At 49.7% G+C, this 12,783-nt stretch overlaps 1 protein-coding gene across 1 annotated transcript in view; it reads right to left on the bottom strand.

Annotated features, from left to right (window-relative positions):
- Positions 1–2,284: 2,284 nt before the first annotated feature.
- LOC102251760 (transformation/transcription domain-associated protein) overlaps positions 2,285–12,783 on the bottom strand; it is a 12,131-nt gene continuing 1,632 nt past the window's right edge. Inside the window, exons 2-3 of the mRNA XM_005879319.2 lie at positions 9,927–12,783; positions 2,285–9,099 (exon numbers count right to left, since the gene is read on the bottom strand). The exon at positions 9,927–12,783 is cut by the window's right edge and continues 45 nt beyond it. Of these exons, the coding sequence (XP_005879381.1) occupies positions 2,785–9,099; positions 9,927–12,783 (9,172 nt within the window). The 3' untranslated portion in view covers positions 2,285–2,784. The remainder of the gene's footprint in view (positions 9,100–9,926) is intronic.

The following is a 12,783-nucleotide window of genomic DNA, read 5'->3' as shown; positions in this document are numbered from 1 at the left end:
GAGTCTGTTTCTTCCTGCATGTTCATTTATTTTGTTTTTTAGATTCAGTTATTGATAGGTATGTATTTATTGCTATCTTATTGTTCACATTCTTTATCTTTTTTCTTTCTTCTTCTTCCCAAAGAAGACCTCCCAATACCTCATGCAATACTGGCCTGGTGGCGATGAACCCATCCAGCTCCTTTCTGTCTGGGAAGCCCTCTACATGTCCCCAGATTCCAAATGATAGAATAATAGCCCTGCCAGGCCCAGCAATCCTGGCTGTAGATGGATGCCCCTCACCTCCCCGAACACTTCATGCCAGTCCCTTCTGACCTGCAAAGCCTTTGTTGAGAAATCAGTGGATAGTCCCGTGAGAGCTCCCTGTGGGCAACCAACTGCTCCTCTCCCATTGGTCTCAATTCCCTCCTTGTCCCCAACCTTCTTCATTTCAACCATGATGTGTCTTGGTGTGGGCCTTTTTGGGTTCATCTTGTTTGGGACTTCTTGCGCTTCTTGGGCTTGTATGTCTATTTCCTTCTCAAGGTTAGGAGTTTTCATAATTTTTTCGAATAGGTTTTCAATTTCTTGCGCTCTCTCTTTTTCTTCTGACACCCCCATGATGCGAATGCGGGTATGCTTGAAGTTGTCCCAGGGACTTCTTTTATATTTTTGCTGCTTTGATTGGGTGTTTTTTGCTTCCTTCTATTTCAGACCTACTTTCTTACCCTTTAGTTATTTGTACACTTGTCTATCTCCCTGATTACTCTAATATCTGAGGGTACACACTGGCTTTTACACCTCTGCATTTCTGCTAGGCCCAACACAGTGCTATGGATGAAATAAGTGTTCAATAAATGTTTTTGTAATAACTGGTAGAATCATGACTGCTGAATCATCTAGAGTGGGCCAAATAAGGAGAATGTAAAAAAGGGTACAGAGAAGCAAACGAGTCATGTTTTTAATGGGCCAGAATCAGGAAAGTGATGGGGTGAAAGCCCCACCTCATTCAGCTGTTTCAGGCAGCATTTGACATTAGTGGGTTCTATTTAGTCATCGCTCCCATAGATTCAGCCCTTTCCAACCACTTATTCAGTGTTATATAAACATGGTCTGTTTGTACTTTCCTGCCTGGGGACATTTCTTCATCCACACAAATCCCTTTTAATTTTTTCCCTCAAAATACGAGTTTGTTTACTGAGGGAAAGTAATTTAGAAACTGCTCATCTTGATTTGGAGTTAATGAAGCCAATACACAGCCAATCTTAAATTACCAATCAGATGATTATCTCACCATAACATTGTTAGTCTTTGGCCAGACACCAATTTAGGACATGCTTTTACCATCTGTGTCACCAGCCACCTTCTCTCATGCTGGAGGTAGAAGGTAATCTTTGGAGGCTTTGAATATACTCTCAGGATCCCCATTACTCAGCACGTTTCCCTTTGCTGTGTGGACAAACCTGAACAAGTGGCCAAAAGGACTTTGACTCAGACTTGCCCAAGAGTCAGAATAAAGTGTAAGTCCAGTGCTAACTCTCTTCTGGGAATGTTATCAGCACAGTTTCTCTGCCTCTCGGCTCAGCTACAGGTATCTGGGGCCCTGAGTGTGAGAGAAAGAGATGGCTTTTCCGACAATAATGCTGACCCCCAAAACATGCAATTGCCAAAGGAAGGGGAGGCAGGACTCCACTGGGTTTTCTCATGGGTTGAGAGACAAAATTTGGGAGTGAACTCAAGCTAAAGATCTTTATTCTGAGTACTAACCCCAATGTGGAATCCATATGGAATCCTTCACAGTTTGGCCATGACATGAGACACCTCAGGACACACCTGGGTCTGTTTTCTGAGACCCAAGTGTCATTCACTGCTGAGAAAGGTAAACAAGCCCAGCAGATATGACGAGAGGAATGACACCAAGGGCCAGTCAGAGAGCCCATCTGGGGGAAGAAGCAGAATTGGTAACGATGAACTTTGTTCAAAGTGATACCTGTTAAATTGCTAGTTATTGACAGGGATTCATGAAGCATGCCAAAGACATTTGAATTAGACTTTATTATTTTTTTCCCCTTTTATAAAATATTTATTCTAAAAAAAATCACCCTGTACAAATTTAGATAGAACATTCTCAATACTCATATTTATAAAAATGGGAACACAGACGAGCTAACAAACTTCTGTTGCTGCTTCTTTTTAAATTAGGAAGAAGTGATTTTTTTTTTCCAGGTACAATGATAGTGTCTAGAAGACATTCAAAGAGCTGGCCAACATAAAGCGGAAGTCACCTGCCGGCTCCCCCGGGGCTCGGCGAGGTTCCCAGTGCTGCCCATGCAGCCTGGAGGTTTGAGCTGGGGTGGAGCCAGCAGGGTGTGTTCATAATTCCCGTGGCTCTAACCAGGCGAGTTTCTGTGCAGCTGTTACAAAGGTCTGTACAGAGCACGAGCTCCTGCCAGGCATGACTTCTGAAAGGTAAAAAGGACATTGCGAACTGTTTCCTACAGTTCAGTCTGTCCGCCCGCAGACGGAGGGGCGATGCTTTCACCTACTCCAGGCCAGGGAATCTTGGTTTCCTGAAAGGTTATTTTAAAAGCTTCGAGTTTCAGCTCCAGCACTTCAAGTGGCCTCACCTCCATGGCTCAGCTCCCTCTACACTGACTCACCCTCTTTCTCACACGGCGAGCAGGGACACGATTGTACCGGGAGCCTGGAGGACCCAGCATCACATGGACAGGGCAGAGGAGGCGCGGCGAGGCCAGTGCAGGAGCCGGGGCGGCGGCCTTCACCTCCGAGGTGGGAGTGGCCGTGTCACAGCCAGGGGTGCCAGGCGGGGTCCATGCGGCATAGGTTGTCCAGGCTGTTGGCGGCGGCCACGAGGGTGTTCACTTTGCTCTCCCCGCCTTCAAACTGGGCGAGGCTGTGCAGGCGGGTCACGATGGCGGTGGCCGCTTTCTGCACCAGGGAGACCAGCTGCTGACGGTCCATGTTCTCCGGCTGCCCGGCGGCCGAGAGAGGAGAAGAGGTGTCCTCCTGTGTCTTTTTGTGCCAAGCGATGATCTCGTCCCGAAGCACCGTTTTCAGGATGCCGTCCACCTTAAAGTCTGGCTGAGCGAAGCACCGGGCAACCGCAATCATGGAGGCGGTGAAGGGGCCAGAGACGCCAATGGTGGTCAGAAATTCAGAAATATTGGGCGTGAGGCGAAAAGGAACGGGACGGTTGGCATCTAGGTCTCCAGTCGCGTCGTTGATATCAAAGCGGAAGTAGGCGATGTTCAGGTTGCCAGTGTCCTGGGCGATCTGTAACATCTCGGGGTTGAGCCGATCTAAATGCAGGACGAACTCCGCGAAGCCAATCGGTGCGAGCTGGATGGTGAGCGTCTTCCGGAACGCCCAGTAGTCGGTGGCGTCGGGGAAGGTGTGCAGGGCCCACTCCTTCAGCAGGCCGCGCGGCACCATGTCGCTCTGCACCTCCTTGAGGATGTCTCGAAGGACCTGGTGGCTGGCTTGCGTCCCGCGCGCCTGCACCGTGGCCAGCCTGCCGTAGTAGCGCGAGATGGGGTTGTCATGCTCCATGCCCTTCTTGGCACAGCGCCGCTTGTAGATCTCCACGAGGGACAGAGAAGAGGGGTTGTCTCCCACGAGGCGCATCTGTGGAGACACCGCCACAACTCGCGGAACTGTGAAGAATAAGTGCCTCTTTGCGGTTTCCTTTCTCTTCTCTAAGCAGGGATTCAGCAGGCACAGCAGCTGCAGCACGCGCTCCTCCCTCCGCGACTCCGTCGGGCAGGCGTCGTTCATGACCAGGTACGGGTAGATCTTGCCGTTGTGCCCGAGGATGGACAGCCTCCTGGCTGTGGTGTTGTGCTTCTGCACCATTTCCACCCTGGGCAGAAACCGAGCGATCTTTATATAATAGTGCGTCGGCTTGGGCACCAGGAACTCCCCAGGGATTCCCACTTCAGCTGTCTGCGCAGAGAAATTGCTCAAAAACCGACACTTTTCTTCTAGGAGGAAGAATTTGGGAAGTTGCTTCGTTTTGGCCTCCAGAACTTTGATCCACTTTTTCAATTTAGAAATGAGGTTATGAAGTTTCATGGATCCTGGAACACTGAAGTCAAAATCGGTGGTGAACTGGCCCTTCAGCTTCTGGAAGACAGGGTCCTGCACAGTGGCCTGCACCCGCCTGGTTAGAGACTCGGAATCCGCGCTGGAGAACATGGTGGAGACGTTGGAGATGTTCTCTGGGCCCACCCCGAACGTGCTCACCAGCTTCTTGACGAAGTTCAGAGTGTGGGGGGTGATTTTGGCATCGTACACGGCTCCGCTTTTCTCAAATGCGACAGAGTAACATTTTGCCAGGCCCCGTTGGAGCTGCCTGAGAACCTCTTCGTGCCAGTTTTCTCGGAACCAGGCCATCTGATCGACGATGCCTTCCAGGGAGGACAGAAGGGTTGGGTGCAGTTCCCGCTGCATGTGTATGATTCGGCTGCAGCGCCACATGGGTGCTGTTGCTCTTATGGGCCCTGGATCACTCTTGTAGCGTTCCCGCTGCTCTATTTTCAGAGTCAGGTACAGGGTCCGGATGGGAAAGTAGACTGCCTGGGGATACACGCGTCCGACCTGGCTGATGAGGTTCAAAAGCAGCTTTCCTTCTGAGCCCACCAGGCAGGTGAGCAGCTGAGGGATCCAGGCCAGCCACTGGATGGGTGGCACACCAATGCAGTACTTGTCGACGGCATCTGCCAAAGTGTTTTTATCATCATCGAAACTTAAAAGCCACAGCACCTTGGCTAAGTATTTCCTTGATTTGCTCTCGTTTTGATGCTTGCATGCTTGCAGGTAACAGATAATGGCAGACACTCCAAGATGCAGCTGCCGCTCCTTCACGAAGATGTTCTCCAGGTAATCGCCCCACATGGCCCAAGCCTTCACCAGCACATCGTGCATCTGCACAGCTGCAGAAAAGGCTTTGTTTGCTTCCTCAGACTTGTTAATCTGAGCCAAGAACATTCCCTTCAGTGCATAAAATTCAGCTGTCATCTCTTTTGTGAAGTATTTTAAGTTTGTAGATTCTATAACTTCAAGTCCCTGCATACACTCGTTTTTCCCCACGACTCCAGCCAGTGGGAGGTAGCATTTGACTTGCTGTCGGATCTTCTGGAAGCGATCCACGATAGGAACAGTTGGAATAGTATGAATACGACTTAATATATCCAGAGCTACATTGACCAGTCCTTGTTTCCGGGCAATTTTTCCATACTGGATGATTGCTGAAGCTGATGCATGAACTCCAAGCATAGCGTTATTGGAACTTGGATCATACTGAGAACTATTTTCATACGCAGTTACAATAGCCTGGTAATGATGCTGCCGCCACATGAAGACGCTGCTCCAGTGGGACAAGTCGTCGGACACAATGGGCAGCCTGTTCCTCCAGGTCTTTACCACCGTCTTCAGGTCGTGCAGGCTGTTGTTCCTTCCCAGGTTGGTCGGCTGTAAACCTGCATTTATTTGCGCAGCTTCCTGAAGTTCAATGATTTGCTGGGCGGCCTGGAGAAGAGGTGTGTGCACATGGGACACCACATGAGGCAAGCGCCGCCACTCACGGATGGCCAAGCTGCTGGCCATTTCCACCAGGCGTTCGATGAAGCTGAGCTGTTGCTCCTCAGGATGGCAGATAGCCAAATATCCACGGTACATGTTGACCTTCCAAGCCATCTCCTTGGGACAACTTACTTCTACCTGCACCAATGCCTCCTTCATGGCTGTCCAGTTAGACACACGCCAAGCACACTCCATGATGAGATAAGGGTTTATGTGACCTTTGGACTGGCCGTATTCCGTCAAGGCTTCCCACTGGTTCAATTCCTTAGCGCACCGAATCCAGTGGTCCTCCCAGAGCTGGTATTCTGGGAAAAGAGCAGGGGATGCATTGCTCCTCTCATGCTCTTTTTTGGCTTTATCCATTGCCTTCTCATAGGACTCTTGTGCCTGCTCAAAGAATCCATGCTGTTCGTAAGCAATAGCAGTTGCTGTCTCGGAATACTTGCAACGCTTCTGCCACAAACCAGCCCACATATCTTCCTCTTGTAACAAAGAGTAAAGTTCTGCAAGGGAATCCAGTATCTCCTGCTGAGGTGGAGTTATGCTCTCCTGCTCATAAAATTCTGTTGTTTGTCTTGGCTTAACCTGCAGACTCAGACCTTTTTCAAAAGCCTGGTGCTCTAGCATTAATGTGGAGCGGAACCAAAGGTTGTGTGTTTTCCCCAAGTACTTCAGAACGCAGGGTCTGATGGGGATCGGAGGGACACACTGGGACATGGCTTCCACGAAGCAGTTCAGTGCGCTGGGCTGACAGTCCCGCTGCACCTGGTGACTGCCACTGCACAGGAACGGGCTAATCTCACCCGCTAGCGCATGCTGCTGTCGGTCAGACAGAATTTCCCACACTCTGGGAAAAAGCTGGCCCCAGGTCCTCTCTGCCAGTGTGGTAGAGATGTGGCACAGCTGGACGAAGGCGCCAAGCAGGGCCCCGGTCTTCACTTCTCGGAGAGTATCAAGAAATTTGTCATGTCTGTTGGTTAACATATGCAGCTGGGTTCCAATGTCCTTTTCAGAAAGTTCTTTGGTTTTGGGTGTGCTGGTCTGATCTCCAGGAGCCAGTTCAATATCCATCTCAACATCTTCCTCTTTGGACTCGCTGTTCTCTCGCTCCTGAGGCTCCTGCTTGACAGGTGTGACCATGGCAAAGGCTGCTCGATCATGGCTGTCGGCCAGGTTGATGACATTGGTGATGGACGGGAGCATAGCTCCTGGGCAGCTGGTACCAATGGGAGTGCTCTTCTCACACACGGCCAAGAGAAGCTCGATGCACTGCTTAATCCAGAAGTGGTTCCCCATAGCTTCCCAATTCTGGGAGCAGGTCACATAAAGCAGACGCTCATAAACCCGACGTTTCATAGAGTTGTCAAAAACCTCGAAAAACTTCGCCCTGATGAGTGGCTGGGCACAACGCAGCCCAGAGAGAAAGGCAGGCTCGAGTTTTGCAGTCAGCTCACTGCCAGACAGTGCCTCGTCCCTGTAGACATAGTTAACAAGGTCTAAGAACTGTGCGTTTAACTCAAGGTCTTCTGGAAAACGATGTTCTATGTAGGTCATCATTTTCACAAGCAAAATGGACTTCTCCCGGAGGGTAGGTGTCTGATTGGCTGCCATTGGGGAATTATTTTTAACCCACTCTTCCACAATTTTAACTACCGCCCGGAGGATTTTGGCATCGAGTGATTTTTCAATGAGGGAGGTCAGGATGGCCTGAATAAAGTTCTTCCTCATCTCCAAGCTCATCACAGCCAGGCGTGTTTTCACCAGCTCCAGACTCAGTATCACCAGCTCACTAGTTCCTGAGGTTGCCTCTGTGGTGCCGGAGGCTGCCTGCGGATTGAGGTGCTCTCGGACCATCTTCTGCAGGGTGCGCATGAAGACCGAGATCAGCCTGTCTATGTAGCTCGGGTTGTTGCAGGCAGACTGGGTCCCAAAGAGCTGGGAGGGATTCGCGTTGGTGGCCTTCTCATAGTTGGTGAGTCCTTCATAGATGACCTTCCCTACGGCCGCATAGAGGCATTCCAGCTCTTCGTACTTGGAGGCCACACTGGACGTGCTTGGCTCTGTTGGGAAAATGCTCATTAGGCGCGAGAGAAGGCTATGGACTGCTCGTAAGACTTTGGTGTTTCCACACGTCATACAGGCAGCGATTCCGCGCTGCAGGGGTTTGAAGCTACTGAGGATGGCTGGAGACTGGAGAACAGTGAGCAAGGAACTCAGCACTTCCAAGCCCGTGCAAATGTTTCCATAGTTAACTTGATTGGGCTGCTCCACGCTCAGCAGCAGCTTGTCGAGCCACTGCAGTTCGAGCTCAGACTTGGACCACATGTCTGGTCGCAAGGCAGTTTTCAGGAGGGCCACACACCAGCGAGAAAGCACCTCCCCAGGAGACCCGGCAGTGTTGGTGTTGTCATTAACCTGACAAGCCACTCGGATGAGGAAGTTCACCACGGTGTCCGTGTGCTGTTTGTCAATTGGCTTGGCAAGAAGGGAGTCCGCTCCAGGCAGCGATTGGCTCCTCCCAAACACTGCGCTGGTTGCTCCTGTGGCCGTCCTAAAGCGTTTCACTTCCTGGGCAGAATCCACTGAGAGGCCTCTTTTAATGGAAGATGACACAGAGTTGACTCCTTCTCCACTGGAATTTGGATCCATATCAGAATCCGGCTGCTGGTCCTTGATCCTCTGGAGCTCCCACTTGATGACAACCTCCGCCAGGTCCACAACCAGCCTTCTCTGCTCAATGGTGACGCTGGGTGTGAAGCCCAACCTCTGCATGGCACTGACCATGTGCTGTACCAAGTGGTGCCGCACGGGGTAGTACACCTTAAAATGCTGCACTATCAAGTGCATACTATGAACCAGCTGAGGAACTGTGTGCCCCTCCTCCACAATGATCTTCCTTGTCCAGTGGGTCAGCATCTGGTGCTCATCCTTTATTCTGGCTGGCACTGCGGGCGTCAAAATGGCCATCGCTCGTCTGACAATTGTTTGAGCTTCCATTGCATGGGCCTTGAGAAGACTGTGAAAAACCTGCAGGACAATTTTCTTATGGATTGCAAATTTGGCAATAATGTGTGCCAGGAGTAAGTGCCCACTGTATTTGCAAGCTGGGTCTACACAGGCCTTGGAGAGCAGGCAGGGCCAGGCGAAGGTCATCAGGCGGCGCAGCTTGCTGTTGCGGTTCTTGTTGTTGTCGTGGATGTGGTGGGGGGCATGCTCCACCAGCAGCGTGGCATACTGCAGGAGGTAAATCCTCAGGGAGTCCAGCATGTCCTCCTGCTTCTCTGGGTCCAGGACCTTGGTGATAAACACACTGGTGATACTTTCTGGGTTATCGCCTTCCAGATTGGGAGGTCCTAAGAGCTGCTCTCCTTCCCCCTTCTCAAAGCTGTATAAGAAAGCAGGATTCAAGATATGCTGCAGAACCCTGGCTTTCAGTTCATCTCCCTCTAGCAAGTCCTTGTATGGAATCTGTGTCTTGCAGCTCTCTCCCTTGTAATTTACTGTTATTGTCCCACAGCCCTGTTGATGTGATGGTTGGGTCCTGGGAAGGGAAAACATTCTATAATATTACAAAGAGCTGAAGCTGGTTTGGCTCGGTGGATAGAGCGTCGGCCTGCGGACTGAAAGGTCCCAGGTTCGATTCCGGTCAAGGGCATGTACCTGGGTTGCGGGCACATCCCCAGTGGGGGATGTGCAGGAGGCAGCTGATCGATGTTTCTCTCTCATCGATGTTTCTAACTATCTCTCTCTCTCCCTTCCTCTCTGTAAAAAATCAATAAAATATATTGAAAAAAAAAATCATTTGGTCTGGCCCCAGCAAGGCATTAGGGGGGAATTAATTAAATGTTTGATCAAATACAGCAGGTTAATTTTCAAGTTGATAATTTTGTGTGGCCCATGAATGATGCTATAAATATCCAAATGGCCCCTGGCAGAAAAAAGGTTCCACACCTCTAATCTAGAAGGTCATCAATGGGGGCCTGGTTACATAAATGAGGGCATGGCCACATAAGGATTATTGTCATCACAAAACAGAATGAAGAAGCATTTTATGTTCTGATGAAATGGTGGGGTAGTAGATAGGAAAAGTAAGAACTGTGATTATATTATCCTTCCTTTTGTGGGAAACAAAAGAATATACACATGTCCTATTACAAATGTAAAAGCCTCCAGAAGGAAACTGTTAACACTGGGTGTCTCTGGGAAGGGGGTGGAGAGTTGGAGGACAGGAGGGATACTTTCACAGCATACCCTTCCATACCCTATGAATTTTAAACCATGTAAATATATTACTTACTTAAAAAAATAATTCCAATTTTCAGGTTTATTACATGCATTTAGCTTACCATCATCTGATCACAGAATTTATCATTGAAGGAGTTTGGGAAGAGCCTGGTAACCGAAGTCAGACGATTCACCACATTCAGCGTCAAACTTCGATGATCCCCCAGCATCATCAGCAAAGGTCGCATATGTGTGTGGATTTGATCTACTCCGATGGTAGCACCTTCTGAAAACTTTCGCATGCAGGCTTCTCCAGCCTCCTGGAGCTCACTGTTTGTGGAATTCAGTGTTTTGAAGAGTGCAGCAATGATCTTCTCTCTGGACTGAGGAAGGTAATTGCAGGCTGCAAGTGCATTTAGTGCTGCGATTCTCAAAGGCACGAGTGATGGAACACTTTTGTAACAGGGCAGCTTTGTTAAAGCTGAATCTTCAGCCTCACACAAATTCAAAAGCTCTGTGTAGAACACCTTATGCTCCACCACGTTAAGATCCATTGTGAAGAGCCTGGGCTGCACTGTGGTACAGAACGTGCTCCCCTCCATCAGGCCGATCTGTGCGTTGGCAGGCTGGTGTCTGAGCAAATGCTTCTTAGGTGGGACCATATCCTGGAGGACCTCTTTATGGGGTTCCATTATCACTGTCACACTTTTTCCAGTGACCTGGGCCAAAACTTGCAGTGAATGCATAGCCTGTTTCCTCACAGTGGAATTCGGAGAGATGACTTCTCGAACCAAGTCGCGTGTCACGTGGTGAAAAGACTTTTCCTGAGCTGCCACGATCTCTTCCGCTCTCTCCTCATCTTTTAAAGGTGTCGCACACCTCATCAGAAGCTGCTCCAGGGTGGTTTTGGCCATGGCAACAGCCCCATTGGAAACCTCTCCAGTTGAGTCCATCATGACAAAGAGAAGCGCTTTGAGGAATGTCTGCTGGTTCTGCAGAACCCAAGTGAGAGGCAGCCGCTCCATGAGAAACTTAATGGACACCACACCCCCCAACTTTGCATACCAGGCCTGCTCATAACAACACGCACACAAGCGCTCCACAATGTAAGAAAACAGAGGCAGCTGGCATGCCCTCTCCTTTGAGCCCAGGATGATACTTGCAACATCAAATATCACAGCAAGAGCCACCTCTCCAATCTTGCAAAGTTCCTTTTCTTCATATGCCATACATATAGCTATGGCATCAATGAGAACCAATGGATCCATTCCTTTCGACCCGTTTTCATCGCTGTGAAACATTGCTGGGCTGGGCTGGCTGCCCACCCGGTAGCAAGGCAGCAAGAAAGGCCCACACTGCTGGGCAACTGCCACCATTGTGTAGTGGCGGACCAGGCTGGCTACAAAGGGCAGGGCGCTGGGCTGAAGATCTTTAATGACTGCAGACATGAATGCCCCGGTCAAAGCCTGCTCAAATGTCTTCCGAGCTGGAGTATCTTGTGCTTTGTAGCGATGTGATATGATGACATTAGGTATGGTCTTTTCTGTAAAGTTAGGGTGTGCAAGGAGCTGGTAGAGAGCATGTTTATTGTCCTCTAGACGCATCATTGCCACCAGGAAGCACTTGATCACTTCCCACGCCTGCCTCCGGTAGTAGGGCTCAGTGTTGGCACTTTTCAGGCAGTCCAGAGCGGTTTCAATGGCCTTCCCCATTGGAAGCTGAAGAGATGCTTTACAATCGGAGAACTCCACTGTAACACTGGGGCCTTGAACTTCAGTCAAAACATAGTGCAGCTTCTGGGATTCCTTTAACATCTTCCTGTTACTGCCACCAAATTTACCAAGTACACGATAGGCTACATGAGAAATGCTATCAGCGGGATTGAGTAGAGTATGCCATAAAGCCTGCATGAGCTCTGCGCGTACTGGCTGAATGTGGTCATACAGGAAATCGGGCTGCAGGTTGTCCACACACAACTCCAGAGTCCTCAGGCCTTGGCTGACCAACGTCTGAGAGCCATTGAGAGCAGACACCAAGGGATCCATTAACATGGGCAAATACGGCAAGAGAGAACTCAGCCGCACAGGCACTGTGAGACACAGCTCCACGAAGAGGTCCTTCATGTGCTGCTTATGCAGGCCACTCTGCAACGTGTTCAGCCCTTGCAAGAGGTTTGGAAGAAGAGGCAAAAATTCCTGATACAGGAGATCATGGCTACCGCCCCCAATAGAGCGGAACAGGGCCCGAAGCAGCAGGAAGTAGTTATAGGGCTCTTCGGCAGCCTGTGCGAGCTCCATGGAGCTGTTCACAATCTTGTGCAGGTGGGGCTTTAGCATTTGTTCATTTCCAGCTGCAAAGAGGGAGACTGAGCCAAAGACCAATTTAAAGAGCCTGAGGTACAGGTTGGAGAGCTCCACGTTGGAGCCCATCTCCGGTAGGCGATCAAGGAGGTATTCCACCAGAATGGTAGCAAACAGAGCAGAGGTAGTAGGATTTGCCAAGAAGGAACTGGCAACAATCTCAAGAGCATAATTCTTTGAGATTCTTTCCACCATATAAGGGACTGTCGTTTGAAAGATTTCTTTAAATGTGAAGGGATTCAGCATTGTGAACACACCAGCAAAGTGCTCCAACACCTCCTTCTCTTCCCTCATTCTAACAGTCCGGCAGTTTGCGACTCGAATGTATGTTTGTCCATTTCCTGCTATCTGGACCTGATAGATATCTAAAGCCTGCATTGCATATTTCACAAGTTTGATGTAAATCTGAGTTTCTTTGGGCTGTAACTGCTTGTTAGGAATGAACTGAGCTTCACCGGGTGCTTTACATGACGTTATGCCCCACGTGATTGTCTTGACACCACAGACCAAGGTTTTTACCAAACGTCGGCAATCTGTGACTTGAAATGTCTGCTTGTCCTCCTTGTCCTTTTCTCCATGCTTCTCAAAGGAAGGCACAGGGGTGGCAGGGGGAGGGGGA

Source organism: Myotis brandtii, unplaced genomic scaffold, assembly GCF_000412655.1.
Source record: "Myotis brandtii unplaced genomic scaffold, ASM41265v1 scaffold59, whole genome shotgun sequence".
Classification (NCBI taxonomy): domain Eukaryota; kingdom Metazoa; phylum Chordata; class Mammalia; order Chiroptera; family Vespertilionidae; genus Myotis; species Myotis brandtii.
The sequence above is the reverse complement of the archived record's forward strand: the minus strand, read 5'-3'. Positions and strand labels throughout refer to the sequence as shown.